Source organism: Pyrus communis, chromosome 3 (genome assembly GCF_963583255.1).
Source record: "Pyrus communis chromosome 3, drPyrComm1.1, whole genome shotgun sequence".
NCBI lineage: Eukaryota > Viridiplantae > Streptophyta > Magnoliopsida > Rosales > Rosaceae > Pyrus > Pyrus communis.
The window spans coordinates 28,642,927-28,660,548 of NC_084805.1; the positions used below are offsets into that span (position 1 = coordinate 28,642,927).

Sequence of the window (17,622 nt, forward strand, 5' to 3'; positions counted from 1 at the left end):
TCATGTGTGGTGAATTTTTTAGCCTAACAGGTGGACAACACAACGGGATGACGTGGAACACATGTGGTCGTTTGGCTTCACACGTGGGACAACCTGCTCTGATACCATGTTAATAGAAATGCAGAAAGAGCATGTATCGAAGAAGAAAAGAGAGAAGAAAATAAAAGAGAGAGAGAGAGAGAGAGAGAGAGAGAGAGTAATTGATTACATTGATACTGAATTGATCTATACAACTATGAGAATACAGTTTACATAGCCATCATGACTAGCTTGTAGCCTAAGTTATTTAACTAACTAATTTGATAACAACTCTAACAACCTTTCGGCACGTGGATATTGTCAACACAGGGTTGTGCGAATAATTATTATTCCAGATGATGATACAGATGAAAGGTATAATTCATCCCTCGGCCAATTCAAAGCGGAGATTTTTGCTTCCGAGACTCGTAAATGGACAGAAAGAGTAGTGTTATACCCAAAAAACACAAAATTTTGCGTTGGTAATTTGGTTTCAAGGCAAGTGGCAGTTGTTTTCAATAGAATGTTGTACTTCTTGAGCACCGACGGCTTTGTTATTGGTTTGGATCCCTACTCCAACGACGACAACTGTATCACTCCTCCCGCGAGTCTTACTACTACTGCTACTGGTGGATGCGAAGATGATGGTAAGAACTACATTAATTGTCATTTCATTGATAAGCCTGAAGGTGAAGATGCAGCAACATCTGACTTGCTAGGTGTGTTTAGATGGTCATCAGGACCTTGTATGCGAATGTGCCAGCGTTCAGGTTCCTTTGGTGATCTGTGTGTTTGGGATTACGAGCAAGATAATCAGGGTGCAGCAGGCAAATACTATTGGAGCTTAATTGGCAGAGTGAACCTGAAAACAATGGTTACGCTTAATCCGCTCTCCATGAAATGGACTCTGGACCGCCGCTTTTATAATGGCGTACGTTTGCTTGCTTTCGACCCAAATGATGGGGATATCTTGTATCTAGAATTGTGTCAACACATTATCATATTCAACGGTGCTGCAGGAACGCTAACCGAAGCTTGTAAAACTAAGGTTTCTTATAATAATCGGGCCGAAGGAGATACTGTCTTCCCATTCGTGCTCCCAAGGTGGCTGACATAAGTTCATGGAGAGATTTTTTAGTGTGACCGTCACACGAGATAGTACATTACGTGTCGTTATATAAATGATAGGATATGTGTTAAAAAATTAATAACTTAAAAAATAAAATTTTCCACCACTTATATAAAAACACGTGGTATACCACCTATGTTCCTGTCACAACTAAAAATTTCTCCAGTTCATGGACACAAACAACAGGAGCAAGCTAGCTCAAGTAATTCAAGATTGCCGCATTAGCTGCCCTCTCACCCGCCATCACAACTATGCTTGGTCTGAATCTCATGCTAGAGAGACTAAATTTGTAGATAAAATATTGAAAATTACAAGATGTGAAAGTTGATTGGTTTATTATTTAAGTGTTGATAAACATGCTCATTCCTATAAGTGACACATTATTTAGTTTGCAAATTTAATTTTCCTAACATTACTTTAAATTTTGTGTTGTCAAAGTCTCGCTGTAAATATGTGAGACAACCCACATCATAAAATGCTTTTTTTTCTCGTTGAATTCGACGATGGAGAAGGCCTGAAGCCCAGAACCGAAAGTCTAATTGTGTAACAGGATAAATTACTCAACCATAATGCCAGCTAAGTATGCTAACGTTTACCAGCTAACGTTTACCATGATGAAATCAAGAAAAATTTTACGAAGTCGATTATGCATACGAGAAGGGCTGTTATTAACACTTGGATATGTACTTAGGAAATAAAAAACAGTTATGTGTGACTATTTTATAGTATCAATAATATTTTTGAAAAATTCATCTATTCATATTAATAATGTTTCATTTTAGAAGAAATTGTAGCAATGGTCTCTTAATTTTTACCTAATTGGAATAATGGTTCATTAACTAAAAATTCTTGACTATTAGTTCCATAACTTATCAAAATTGCACCTATGGTTATTTGCATTAACTCAGTTAGAATTTCCCTCAAAATGAGTCACGTGCCACGCACGTGAGGCTGAATCAATGGACAAATATGGAAAACCAAATGAAAACAATTGAAGCAATGGTCCTCCAATGTTAATACAATTCAGAAATGATCCCTCAACTTGAACCTAATTAGAGAAATGACTCCTCAACCTTAATTCAATTGTAGCAACGGTCATTCCAACATGATTTATTTTAACGAAATTCTAACAGGGTTGATGAAAATGACCATAATTGTACGTTTTGATGAGTTAATAGATCAATAATCATAAATTTTTAGTTACGAGACCATTACTTTAATAAAATTAAAATTGAAACACCATTTCTACAAATTTCTATTCATTTATGCATAAGTCTGTATCTATTTTCCGTTTCAATGGTATTACATGACTAAAGACCACATGGTTCGCCCGTTTAAAATTTTAAAAATTGTACCTTCCTGGCACCGTCTGATCAATGTGATGGTCAACACTTAAAACTCATGTTAATTATGGGATGGTTCTATGATTGTCCCAAATCCGGAGGGCAACATAAAAACACATGTATAGTTTAAAAGTTGGTCACCAGTCGAACTAATCAATTAAACCACGAGAAAAGACAAGGTACCTTCTAATAATTAAAAATGTTATTAAAAATAAATTAAGAACACGGAAAGTTGGAAACCGTGATTGAACATGGTGGAATCAATTGGGTCCCAATCCCATCCTTTTTCTGGGAAAAGGATCCTAGGAATCATAGGAATCTTGTAATTATCATCGTTAATCGTACATCGTGCGATCATAAATTATTTTAAAATTTAAAATTAAATATAATTAGTATATAATAAAAACTGACCGCACGATATACAATGAACGGTCACAATCACAGAATCCCTAGGATTCCAAAAAAAAGGATCGGACGACTATTCTACACCAACGGATTCTCTCCTCTCCCATTTTAATTACCCTCTAGTATCCTCTTTTTTTTTTTTTTTTTTTTTTTTGGTTAACAAACATATTGTGTAAACTAAGAAGCTGTGAGAGTGAGCTAAGTTTCACAATATACTAGCAATAATGTTCAAATTCACATTTGACGAGTATCAAACATAAAACCTTTAACTTCCAGTACCCTTTTATTAGAACGTTCACAATTAAGTCGCGTCAATATTTTTTGTTGCTTTCTTTGTAGAAAGAGAGAAAAAAAAAAAAAAAAGAAGAAGAGGGGACCAGAGGGTAGGAGAATGACGGGGGTGAGATCCTACTCCTTTTATACCAAGCTATTCTACTCTAAAATAAATATTAGAGCAATTTGATTTTTATTTTGATTGAAAAGTGATTTGATTTACCTGCACATAGCAAACAAAGACCTCTCACTTATAATTCAAAAGTGAAAAAATATCACTAGAGTACAACGTAGCAATGGAGCAAGTTATAACTAAGTAACTTAACTCATTATCAACTACCACGGGGTGGACAGTAATTGGGAACGAATTCTAAGCTTGTATCCCCACGGCACGTCCTGTGTTCGATTGAAATGCCTTTGAGTCTTCTCGGCCTCAAGAAGGGTGGACCATTGCGAATACATCAGCTGATCTCCTTTTATAAAAAAAAAAACTCATTATCAATATATCTAATTCTTCACATCTATGCGAGTTGAACTTGAAATCTCTGCAACAAAAGTGAATTAAGTACCATTAACAAAAAGACCGGTTAGTATAGTATACACATAAAAAAATGACTAGTTGATATGTTGGAACACCTAATGTTTTTTTTTTTTCTTTTTTGGATCACCTAATGTTAAGAAATTGGTAACCATTATGTTCTTAACCCTAATAGTATAAACATATGGAAAAATTTGTCTTTTAAAGCGTGTCATCCAATGTGACATTGACTCGTCTCTACAGGGACTTCAACCAACCAATATTCCTCGATGTGGTAGGTCAAGTCCTTTGCCATTCGACCAAACAATTGTAATCTTCCTGCAAACATCCAGATTCCAAAGGGCCCGAGGCCAAAACACAAATAGTCACCACTCAAACGATTCCCAGCCTCACAAAATATATATACTTTTCCAATACAACACTGTCGCCTAATTCCGCAACTCTTAGAAAAAGCGAGTCGGAGTCAGCCAAGAGCAGCAGAACGCCGCCTTTGATGCCCATATGCTGACTTAGCCACCTTTACGCGCACCCACATCATTCTTCCTTACCTACTTAAGACTTTGTTTGCTGCTAATGAATGCCTGCACTTCTCTGAGTTCATCAATGGGAGTCGATAGAAAAAACCCAGGTACCAGAATTTGTAACTTCTCATTCCTTATTGTTTTCTGCTGGTCTCTCCCTCTGTTTTGCTCTGCGTCGAGTTCGATTTCGCAGGGGCAATCTATAAAAGATGGAGAGAGACTGATCTCGGATGGCGAAATATTCGAACTGGGTTTCTTCAGTCCGGGGAATTCATCGTCCCGGTACGTCGGAATTCGGTATTACAAAATTTCGGACCCGTCATTGATCTGGGTTGCAAACAGAGAAAACCCAATTTCTGATAAATCTGGAGTCTTGGAATTTAGAAGCGATGGAAATCTGGTTGTTTTGGATGGAAATGGCACCGCTGTTTGGTCTACTAACGCTTCAGCCGCCACTAACTCGACGGCGAGACTCCATGACGAAGGAAGTCTTATTCTTTCCCGCCGCGGCGATGCCAACGTGGTCTATTGGCAGAGCTTTGACGATGCAGCAGACACATTTTTGCCGGGAATGAAAGTTGAGGTGAGTGATGAGATCGGAGAGAATCGGTTTCTGAGTTCGTGGAAGTCGGAAAGTGACCCTTCGGCCGGAGGGTACTCAATGGGGGTTGATCCTCGAGGATCGCCGCAGATTGTGATATGGGAAGGATCAGAACGGCGGTGGAGAAGCGGGCATTGGAACAAGCAGATATTCATTGGACTTCCGAATATGCCAACTACTTATGCATTTGGTTTTAAGCTTAGTGATGAGAATGGGAAATCATATTTTACATACAGACCGTGGAATCCTTCAGATAAGTTGAGGTTTCGGATAAGGTGGGACGGGTACGAAGAGCAGCTGCAGTGGGCGGAAGAGAAGAGCCAGTGGGAAGTGATACAATCTCAGCCTAACAAGACCAACCAATGTGAGTTTTACAACAAATGTGGAAGGTTTGGGGTGTGTAGTGCATCTGATGAATCGAGTTCAATTTGCCGTTGTATGCATGGATTTCAACCGAGGAATTTGGATCAATGGACTGGGGGAAATTGGTCGGAAGGGTGTTCTAGGAAAACCCCTTTGCAGTGTCAGAGAAATAGTTCTAATGGAACGGTGGCAAGTGATGAAACAGATGGATTTGTAGCGATAAGGTGTGCCAAGTTGCCGGATTTTGCAGACTTGGTTGTTGCAGTTCCAGGGGAGAGCTGCGAGGAGAAATGTCTCGAGAATTGTGCTTGTACTGCATATGCAATGGTTCAAGGGATTGGTTGTATGATGTGGACCGAAGACTTGATTGATGTCGAACGATTTACAAAGGGAGGAAACACGTTGCATATACGTGTTGCGCATTCAGATTTAGGTAAAGTTCAAATCCATTTTTCTTGTTGTTGGTGCTATTCGATTCAGTTCTTTTCCTAAAATCCATTTGTGTTCATTATTGAGGTTTCAGGTTTTGGCTTTTACTTTCTATACAAGAAAAAGCAAATGATGAATTTTAGTCACTTCATTTTCCTTAAGTTCTGTTCCATTCAATCGCTGTGATCAAATTTAAACTGATGCATTTCACAGGAAATCAAACCTTCTGCCTTTTGTGGATCATTGAATTCTAAATTCGCCTCGAGGCAAGCTGCAGCAGCGAGTCCATAAAAGATAATCTAAAACGCCTTTGCTTGTTTTCCCATTCCGTTTGAATTGTCCTTTTATCTGGTCAACTCTTCTGCAGCGATTTTTCTTTTAGTCATATTGCACTCGTAACTTTAGCAGCGCTTGATCTGTTTTTTTTGTCATCCATCCAAAAACCAAAAATAAGTTATTGTCTTTTGATTCCATGTCCTTTAATAATATCAAAGGCCAGACATGCTTTCTGTGCTGTATATTCAAATCATTTAAAATACAGAACATAGCACGGAAAGGGCCAGGAAACTGCTCAAATAACTATTTAATGTTTGAAATGTTACAACTTACAACGCATTATACTGCACTAATCTTTTAATTGATCTCCTTTTATATATAGGTAGCAAGCACAAATTGTCCACCGCTGTGATAGCAGTAATTTCTGTAGCGGGAGCATTGTTCGCTGTCATCATCCTGTTGCTTTTGTGGAAGTTTAAAGCAAAATTGAAAGGTAGGACGCACATTTCCATCCTTCTGGTGAATGAGAGGACAAATTTTTTAGTTAACTTAAGAAAACTGGTAACTGTTCCATGATTTATTCTCCTGTCCATTTAGTTTCTAACTTATTTTTCTTCTTTTTGTTATCTAGTGTTGCCCACCACTTCTTCAATTTCATGGTTAAGGGGAGGTGATACATCAACGCTCGATGCTGGAAAGAGAGAAGAATTTTCAACAGATGCTTCAGGATCAGTAGATGTTTATTCAGAAGGGAATCAAGTAAATAGATGCGAATTACGGCTGTTAAATTTGAGTTGTGTAGCAGCTGCTACGAACAACTTTTCTGAAGAAAATAAGCTTGGGAAGGGGGGGTTTGGTACTGTCTACAAGGGTAGCCTTCCAGGGCTACCACAAATAGCTGTAAAAAGACTTGCGAGAAGGTCTACTCAAGGATTGGAGGAGTTCAAGAATGAGATTAGTCTGATTGCTAAGTTACAACACAGGAATCTCGTGAGACTTTTGGGCTGCTGCATTGAAGGAGAAGAAAAGATGCTGGTTTATGAATACATGCCAAACAAAAGCTTGGATTTCTTTCTTTTCAGTATGTTCTCTTTCAGCTGATCAAGTGTTCCTTTTCTGATAATTACATATCTGAAGTTTGTTTCACTTAGCAGTTGTCTTTTTGGTAAAATGACAGATCCAGCCAACCAATCACTACTAGATTGGAGAAAACGCTTCACGATTATTGAAGGGATTGCACGAGGGCTCCTTTATCTCCATCGTGATTCAAGACTTAGAATTATTCATCGGGACCTAAAAGCTAGCAACATTTTGCTGGATGAAGATATGATTCCCAAAATTTCAGACTTCGGTATGGCAAGAATATTCGGGGGTAATGAAAATGAAGAAAATACAGCCCGAGTTGTTGGCACATAGTAAGAACAACTTGTCGACACTAATGCAATATAACTTATTTATCTCATGTTAAAATTATCAATCTGATCACAATATGCGTAATGCAGCGGTTATATGTCACCTGAATATGCAATGGAAGGTCTGTTTTCAGTAAAGTCAGATGTCTTTAGCTTTGGTGTATTGCTGCTAGAGATTGTGAGTGGCCGAAGGAACACAAGTTTGCGATCAACGGAACACTTAAGCCTTATTGGATATGTAAGTTATTCTTACATGATGTTTTAATTGCCAAATCCTAGCCATTACTTCTCCAATCAGTAACTACAACAATGGAATATGAATTTTTTGGAACGTTTTCAGGCGTGGCATCTTTGGAACGAGAATCGAGCAGTGGACCTTATTGATCCTTCCATCGCAGAAACATGTTCCCAGAATGAAACTGAATTATTGAGATGCATACATGTAGGGTTGCTGTGTGTGCAAGACTATGCAGCTAGTAGACCAACCATGCCAGCCGTGGTGTTAATGCTGGAAAGTGAAGCTGCAAATCTTCAGTTACCAGTACAACCTATGTTTACTTCAATTAGGAGACACGTGGATACAAATTTTGGTACAGAAGGCCAGGATGTAGCATCCTCGAACAATGTAACGATTACAATGTTGGAAGGGAGATGATAGTTAATCTTCCTCCATGTTTATATGCTATTCCATCTCCTATGGGGGTTATTAGCAAAATTTGTATAGCCTGTAATTTTTAGTTAAACAATCGTCAGGGGAAAAGTAAATACTCACAACGGAATTCTAAGGGACAGTGAAATTTTGGATTCTGATGACTGTCATACTCAATAGCATCCCTCTTGCACCACCGCCCTTCACTTTCCAATCGGAATCGTATGCGAAAATCACTCTACCAATGTTGCAGATTGCCTTAACATGCTTCTGGAACATTACATCCGTTGAAAAAAATTTAGTCACAAACGAAGTAGGCACCTCAAGGATCAATATCTTGTTCCACACTGGTTTTGATTGAGACGTGTCCGCGTTAATATTGATCAACGGCTCTCAGACGCCCACGAGACATACTAACGGTGGCATTCTAAGATTGTTGCCTGTGCACAGGTTGTGTACGACATATTTCAAAGTTCTCCATGCATGACTTCGAGAGCTCAGAGGAGGGCGGGATGGAGTTGGGAGGCTAATTTTGCACTGTTCACAGCTCGCTCTCTCATCTCTAGCTAGTCCTGTATTGTAACAATGGCTCAAAGGTCGAATCCGATTTTCTCGACTAAGACTATGCATTTGTAGACTTCAAATCTCCAATACCTTTTGTACCAGATGAGATTGATTTCAGTCATCTGTTTAATTTAAATAGGAATGATGGATGTAAGGTGATGGGCCCTAATGTATAGTTAGGTCGTGTTAATGCGAATTTCTCTGATAATTATTTAGAATTTGAGTTATATCTTATTTTGTCAAATGATAAAAATAAAAGCATAAATAACATCATGTCATTTTCAATCATTTTACAAAGTGAAATATACTTATAATAAAAGTTTACAAAACATTCCGACATTGGTTTTTTTTGCTATAAGTACTTTTATAATTATAGTTTATCAAACACTTATTTCACAACTACTTATTATCACAGCATAACACAACAAAAGCAGTTTTAAAAAAAGGTACATCAACCCCACACTAGTCCTTAATCTCTCAGAGTTTGTGTAGAATTTTCTTTCATTGTACAAAACACAGTTGCAAGTAATATCATTTACCGAATGAGAGTACATATTTTTATAATCTCAGCTGCCGAAATAAAACGTGAAACTGCTGAAAGATTGAGCAAAGTCAATAAACCTCAGCTGCTGAAATAAAACGTGAAACTGCTGAAAGATGAAGTTAAGTCAGTAAATCTCAGCTGTTGGAATAAAACGTGAAAGATGAAGCAATGTCAATAAATCTCAGCTGTTGGAATAAAACGTGACACTGCTGAAAAATGAAGCAAAGTCAGTAAATCTCAGCTGTTGGAATAAAACTTGAAACTGGTGAAAGATGAAGCAAAGACATTGACTTAAGAATGGAAGTCATTTCACTGACAGTGAAGTTTAAGAATAGTCTAGTACGCTTCAAATGCGAATTCACCTGCTATTCGTAAAATTCTTTCATCTCAATTTTAGCCCAAAACAGTATTTCAATGTTCCATCGTATTGTATTCCCAGCAATTTTTAACCATTCAGATGCAAATTGGAACCAAAACTAGTGTTAATCCTTTGAATTCCTCCATGTTCTTCCCGTTCTTCTTTAGCTTGCTTCTTCTGTCACGGCACCATTGTGCCGAAGTTTACGAGATAAGTCCTGCACAACCATTATCAGAGGGACAAACTCTTGTCTCCCCCAGCCAGGTTTTCGAATTGGGATTCTTCAGTCCTAATAATAATTCCGGTAAGAATAAGTACGTGGGGATATGGCACAAGAGTATTTTTCCTTGAAAAGTTGAATGGGTGGCCAACAGAGAAACCGATTGCAGCTTCAGACACCTTGGCAAGTTTGAGAATAAGCAGCAAGGGGACTCTGGAGCATGTAGATGGAAAAAAGAATTCTCTTTGGTCAACGAATATTTCAGTGCCATCTAATGGCTCAGCAGCAGCTCTTTTAGACAGCGGAAACTTTGTCGTAAAAGATGATGATGTAGGAGCTGTTCCATTGTGGCAGAGTTTTGATTATCCTAGTGACACACATCTGCCAGGTATGCTGCTGGGGTTCCATAGCAAATCTGGAGATACGAATTTCCTGACTTCCTGGAAAAGTGAGAGTGATACATCGACGGGGACGTTCTTGGTTGGACTGACACCACACGTGCCATCACAGCTTGTAGTCTGGATTAATGGATCAACTCCCTACTGGAGAAGTGGGCCGTGGGATAAATCAAGTTACATCGGGATACCAGGTACGAATAATGGGTATCTAAATGGATTCAAATTAGATGATAATGTGAGGCAAGAAACAAGTATAATTCTTTTAATTTCGGGGACATTTTGGCATACTCAGACATCTCTTCAGATGGTATACTTAAGCTTATGTATTCAGAGCATGGAGAGAACTGGATTCTTGACTTTGTATCACAGAACAATTCATGTGATAAATATGCTGCATGTGGACCTTTCGGGATTTGCACACGTTCTGAATCTCCAACAACTCCAATATGCAAGTGTTTGAAACGGTTTGTACGGAAGTCACACGAGGAATGGAGCAAAGGAAACAGGACAGGAGGGTGTGTGAGGCAAACCAAACTGGTTTGTGAGGCTAATACAAACCAGTCAGTTGCTTCGAGAAAAACTGAAGATGGGTATCTGAAGATGGTGTGGTTAAAAGTACCAGATTTTCATGAATATATCACGTCTTTGGATGCAGAAGAGTGCAGGACACAGTGCCTGAAAAATTGTTCTTGCCTGGCTTATGCACATGTTAATAACATATGATGCTTGGTCTGGTCCAAAGACCTTATTGACATACAGGAATTTGCCTATGGCGGAGAAGATCTTTTTCTTCGCCTGGACCATTCAGAACTAGGTAAATGATAATATTGCTTGTACAGCTCCAATTAGCTAGCTATATGTTTTACACAACTTTTGTATTACTAATTCAAATTTTTTTCAGGTGAAGGAAAGCCAATTAAGTTAATTTCCAGCCTCACAGCAATTTGTTTGATTAGTATCTTGTGTGCCACAGCGTTCGGTTTCCAGAGGTTACGAGCTAACAAAAAGGGTAAGAGAATGAGATGGATGTGATTGACATGAGAAAACTAACCAAAAATGCTTGGACGCTGATCTGACTCGGTTTTTTATTCTTACATTATCCATATCAGGAAATGCCAGATTAACTGATACATTCGAGAACACAAGAGACACTTTTCAAGAATATATTAGAAAACATGACCCATCAGAGCTATTCATCTATAATTTTGATAGCATATTAATCGTAACAAACACTTTCAGTATCACAAACAAGCTCGGGGAAGGAGGATTTGGCCCTGTTTACAAGGTGATTATGCATTTTTTTCCTCTCTATCTATAGGAAAATTTAATATCACACAGCTACAAGCCTACAAGTATACAACTGCAAGATACAGATATCGGTGTAATGATTAATTTGTCGCTGGCCTCGTGTAGGGTAAGCTGGAGGAAGGGAAGGAAATAGCAGTAAAAAGACTATCTAGTAGCTCAGGGCAGGGCATGGAAGAGTTCAAGAATGAAATGCTGTTGATCTCCAAACTCCAACGTAAAAATCTTGTTAGGATCATGGGTTGATGCGTTAAAGACCGCGAGAAGTTACTGATTTATGAACCCAAAAATTTTGGATTTTGGATTGTCACGAATCGTTGAAGCGGCACAGAGTCTAGCAAATACTCATAAGGTTGTGGGAACACTGTAAGCATCATTTCTTTTCCTCTTCTTGGAAGAACATTTTTCTTAAGACCGTACACAAAGAAGCAACATTTTAGCTAAATACTAATTAATGAATTGCTTGTCCAGTGGTTATATGTCTCCAGAGTATGCCATGGGCGGAATATTTTCTGAAAAATCTGATGTTTATAGCTTCGGCGTCTTGCTATTGGAAATTGTTAGCGGCAGGAAAAGTACCAGCTTCTATTACAAAGAAGAACAACTAGGCTTCCTAGCTTATGTAAGCTCACATCCTAAATCTAATGAATTATGAAATTATGAGCAGATCAGTTTAATAATTGTAGCCAACATAAATGAACTTTGTCAGGTATGGCACTTGTGGAATCAAGGCAGGGGATTGAAATTTGTAGATGAAGTGTTGGCGGATTCTTATTCCTTATCAGAAGTAACGAGATGCATGCACATCGGGCTTCTTTGCGTGCAGGACATGGCCGCAGGCAGGCCTACCATGCCTGATGTAGTTTTCATGCTAAGTAGTGAAAAGGATCTTCCACCGCCTAAGCAGCCTATATTTACTAATTTCGAAAACTCATCAGTCTACGATCCTCACCCACATTACGACAGCATTTTCTCGGTGGATGAAGGTACCATAACATTGATTGAAGGAAGATAGGCAAAATCCCATACCGATGCATCACAATGCAATGAATTTCGGTCATGTTCTTAGACCTACAAGTCGAGTTAATCTCAGCCACATAAGTTGCTAGGTTTGGTTATAGACTAGTCATAGTCTTCGTCGAGCAGTATTATATGTTGAATAGTCAGATTGCTTGTTACATTGTATAAAATGTCAAATTATTAGAGAGACGGGTCAAAGCTCATTTCTAACAATACCAATATCATTTCCAACTTGTTAATTACCACCTGCACAGTCTGACAGGTGTGGAGTTTTACCACAAAAGACTTCGGTATTAAATGGAGTGGGGTTGAAATATTTAAACTCTTCTTTCTTTCTTTCAACAGCTGATGTGGAATATTCAACATAAAACACAGATGTAAGCTTATAGCATTTACTGAATGAGAATAGTACAGAGTTTTATAATCTCAGCTGTTGAAATAAGATGTGAAACTGCTGAAAGATGAAGCAAAGATATTGACTTTGAGTGCATTGGCAGAAATTTTCTGCACAACAAAATGAAAAAGTCATTTTGCTAATAGTGAAGTTTACCAATAGTCTAATACGCTTCAAATGCGAATCCACCTGATATTCAAAAAATTCGTTCATCTGAATTTTACCCAAAACAAAATTCAACTGTTAGTATTGCTTTCCTAGAAAAATTAAATTATTCCTGTGTGAACAAGAACCGAAACTGCTGTTAATGCTTTGAGTTTCTACATGTTCTTCCTGTTCTTCTTCACCTTGCAATTTCTCTATGTAACAGGCCTCGTTTTTCATTACTATAATTGGTAGTCTCTGGCCTGCTTGTTTAACACTGTAAAATGCATGGGATATATGAATGACATTATTGCTTTCATTCCAAATGACCGCATTCATTAGATCCAGCACGAGGAGCTGTGCTTGATTGGGCTAGACGTTTCAATATTATTCAGGGTGTCATGATTCCTGTTTGAAGGTGATACATAGAGATTTGAAGGTCAGTAATATTCTCTTGGATGAGAATATGAACCCAAAAATTTCAGATTTTTGATTGGCACGTACTGTGGAAGGGACAGGAAAAACAAATAGGTTGTGGGAACACTGTAAAAATCATTCCTTCCCTTTTTGGAATAACATTTTTCTAAGACCAGAAACAAAGAAGCAATATTTATAGTTAAATACTAATTTATTACTTGCTCAGTAATTATATGTCTTCGGAGTCTTGCTGTTAGAGATTATAAACGGCAGGAAAAATGCCAGCTTTTATTACAATGGAGATCTAGGCTTTCCGGCTTATGTAAGTTCACAATTCTAATCTGATAAGACGTGAAATTATGAGCAGTCTACTTTTTTTATAGCTTAAAATAATCTATACAACGAAAATTGACCGATTTTCTGCCCTCCCACTTCCTGTGTTCTTTTGTTTGTGTAGTTACAATTAAGCCACGTCAATATTTTATATTACTATTCTTTTTTGTCTTATTATTTTTATAAAAAATAATATAAAATGTTGATGTGGATTAATTATGATCACACAAAATAAAAAAGCACGAGAAATGAGAGGGAAGAGTATCTTGCTCCAAACTGAATTCATCAGACCAGTCTGACAATTGTAGCTAACATACTGACCATGATCCTCTCCTGATCTAAGGATGAGGATCCTCATGACTAAGGGATGTGGGCCGTTGAATTTTTATTCAACGGCTACAAACAGGGGCTCCCTTTAAAGTTATAATAATTATAACCGTTGAATTTTTATCTAACGGTCCACATCTCTTAATCATGAGGATCGTCATCCTTAGATTAGGAGAGGATCATGGTCCCATACATACATGAATATCTTCCACCGCGCCAGTTTGCTTTCCTTGTCATCTATCTTACTTTCATAGTATTTATAATACAAATAGATATGTTAAAAAAAAATTTGGGCCCCAAAAATTGAGGGTCCTAGGCAGTTGCCTTGTCCAGCGACCTTTAGAGCTGGATTTGTTTATATCCTCCTTCTTTTTCATGTATTTTATTGTCATTTTTTTCCTTGTATTACGAAGAGTTAAAGTTTATATGCCCTATCGGCTAAGTTTATATGTCCTACTGGCTAGATATAACTGTTTTTTTTTTGGCTCTATCAATAAAATTTTGGAGATTTTTGATATGGGTTCAAAGTAACTAAAAATTGGACTTATTTTAAAAGTTAAAAGTCACTAAAAATTAAACCTATTTCAAAAGATAATCTATAAAATTAGACCTATTTCAAATTTTCCTTAAAATTCTTCTCATATCATCCAGGTTTTCTGAAATAAAATTATCCTAGTTCCCGAAAAGTACATAGCAACATTACGATTAAATGGATCCATTTAAGCAATCACGACAAATAACGGCACGAAAAATTATGCAGAGGTACTTGCAGAAATGTTTGATTGAGGCAGATTGTCTGCCCAGGTGTCTTTCTTATCCTCTTCTATTTTATACGATCATGATTAAACCACGTTAATATTTTATATTGATTTTTTAATAAACATAATAAGACAAAAAGTAATAGGAATATAAAATGTTAACGTTGCTTAACCGTGATCGCACAAATAAGAGGGAATGAGAAGGGCACCCAAATAGGAGGGCAGACAATCTGCCTCTGATGCTAATTATCTGTGAAGATAAGACAAGACAATCGCATCCACACGATTCAAATCAACCACAGAACTGGCTTATTTTAGTTAGTGGGATTTTTAGTTTGGGAAGTGTTATTGGCACTTCAAAAATCTCATTCTACATAGTGTATTTTTCTAAATATAGAAAATTTAGAGTGTAGAATAAGGAATTTTGTGTACGAATAACAATTCCCTTTAGTTTTGGTTAAAATTGATTAGTATATCATTAGCATTAAGTTTGCTCACTAGCTTAGTTAGGTCGTTTGTCAGAGTTGGTTGCGTGCAAATCCTTTTGGTTTTGGACTTGGAGTGTCTGCCCTCCCATCCCATACTCTTCTCATCCCCTCCTATATTTTGTGGTCACGGTTAAGCCAGTCAACATTTTATATTGATTTTTTTTATAAAAATAATAAGACAAAAAGTAATGGAAATATAAAATGTTGACGTGACTTAACCGTAACCACATAAATAGAAGGGGATGAGAAGGGTATGGGATGGAAAGGGCAGATAATCCAGTTATTGTGCTCATCCTCGTGCAGTTCGAATCTTCTTTCTTTTAAAAAATTAGAATAGTTTAAAATATTATTTGAGCTAAATAAAACAGCCACTACAATAAAATAAAAAAAATAAAAAAAAAGTGAGAGAGGGCAAATAAAGTCGATTAAGTAAGCTTTATGATAATTAATTAGCCAAAACCAGCACCTAAATACTCATCATCAAGGTTTCAGATGACAATTAGATTGCGGCTCAGGTAAATGTCTAATTTTTTATCGGCTGTTAGTTCTGATAAATTTAATGACATTTCTTTTATCAATCATTATGCTCATTTTAAAGTTATCAATCTTTTCTTAGGGAACACAGAATTCGGTATGTGATAATATTGCTTGAACAACTTCACTTATCAATCTTTTCTGTCTCATACTCTATGCAATATTCTTCTCAGGTGAAGAAGGAAAGCAGATAAACTTAATTGTCGGCCTTGCGGCGATCTGTTCTATCAGTATAGCTGCCTTGGTGTTCGGTTTACACAGGTTGCAAGCAAAATCAGGAATCATCAAAGCAAGAAGGGAAATTAGATTGACTGATACACGTTATACATCAAGAGAAAGTCTTCAAGAATATATTAGAACACATGATCCATCAGAGCTATTAGTCTATGAATATGATTTCGATGGCATAGTAATTGCTACAAGCAGTTTCAGCATCACAAACAAGCTCGGACAAGGAGGATTTTGCATAGTTTATATGGTGATTATTCATTTGCGCTTTCTTTAATTTCAAAAGAAAGTATATAGGTATACAGACAGGAATGTAATGTTAATTTTTCGACCTCGTATAGGGTAAGCTAGAAGAAGGGAAGGAAATAGCAATAAAAAGACCATCTAGCAACTCGGGGCAAGGCATCGAAGAGTTCAAGAATGAGATGATGTTGATCTCCAAACTCCAACACAGGAACCTTGTAAGCTGATGGGCTGCTGCATAAAAGATGATGAGAAGTTAATAATTTACGAATTCATGCCAAACAAAAGCTTGGATACTCATTTATTTGGTTTGTTTCACCGGCCTTTTATGTTTGCCTCCAGTTTCTCATTGTTCATACAACTGTTCTGTATCTTCTGGAAAATGTTTTCACTGTAATGTGTGCAATAATTAGATCCTATGCGGAGAAAGGAGCTTGGTTGGGCTAGACGCTTCAATATTATTCAGGGTGTTGCTAGAGGGCTTCTTTATCTCCAACATGATTCCTGTTTGAAGGTAATACATCGGGATTTGAAGGCAAGTAATATTCTCTTGGATGAAAACATGAATCTCAAAATTTCCGATTTTGGGCTAGCACGTACCTTTGAAGGGACACAGAATTTAGCAAACACTCAGAAGGTTGTGGGAACTCTGTAAGCATTGATCATTTCACCCTTCTTTCTATTCTTAGAATTCAAGTGGATAATTGTTAGTTAAGTACTAATAATTTTCTTGTGCAGTGGCTATATGTCTCCAGAGTAGGTCATGGGTGGGATAATCTCTGAAAAATCTGACATGTATAGCTTTGGGGTCATGGTATTGGAGATTATTGTTGAATAAGAAGAGTATCCAAGATAACTCTAATGATCCCAAGAAGAAGAAAAATAGAGCACACTCTTAAAGAAAGCTCACAAAACAAACTAATTAGCAAAGCTTTTCTTATTTAGCTCTAGGCTTTGTTTTTCCTTGGATGATTACAATGCTTGGGGACTTGGGTATTTATAGCAAACCAAATGAAAGTTACACTACACACTTAATTAAACTAAGATTATTTGCTACCACACAAAACCCATTAATTGCACCTAATTTTTTCCACTCAACCATACCTAACATTGATTCTACCTAACATTGATTCTCAACACTCCCCCTCAATGTTAGCTCTCATTCTTTGCACTGTGCTGAGCAGACAGCGAAAATTTTCGAGCTTGCCCGTACTTAAACTTTTTGTGAACAAGTCTGCAACTTGATCATTCGTCTTGACCTGTCTCATCTCAATATCTTCTTGTAGAACCTTTTCTCTGATAAAGTGGTAGTGTACTTCCACATGTTTAGTTCTTGCATGAAAGACTGGATTTTCCGCCAAGCGAATGGCCGATTGGTTATCACAGTACA

General features: G+C 37.4%; 1 protein-coding gene and 2 pseudogenes across 1 annotated transcript; all 3 read left to right on the plus strand.

The window, feature by feature from the left end:
- The first annotated feature begins 4,139 nt into the window (after window positions 1-4,139).
- LOC137727950 (G-type lectin S-receptor-like serine/threonine-protein kinase B120) lies at window positions 4,140-8,614 on the plus strand. Its single transcript, XM_068466814.1, has 6 exons — window positions 4,140-5,624; window positions 6,279-6,389; window positions 6,528-6,977; window positions 7,074-7,311; window positions 7,399-7,546; window positions 7,649-8,614. Exons 1-6 carry the CDS (start codon window positions 4,280-4,282, stop codon window positions 7,961-7,963), a joined length of 2,607 nt encoding a protein of 868 aa, XP_068322915.1. The 5' UTR covers window positions 4,140-4,279; the 3' UTR covers window positions 7,964-8,614.
- Window positions 8,615-9,415: 801 nt separating this feature from the next.
- Window positions 9,416-12,610, plus strand: LOC137727951 (G-type lectin S-receptor-like serine/threonine-protein kinase At1g61550; annotated as a pseudogene).
- Window positions 12,611-15,746: 3,136 nt separating this feature from the next.
- LOC137728582 (G-type lectin S-receptor-like serine/threonine-protein kinase At1g61370) lies at window positions 15,747-17,070 on the plus strand (annotated as a pseudogene).
- Window positions 17,071-17,622: the final 552 nt, after the last annotated feature.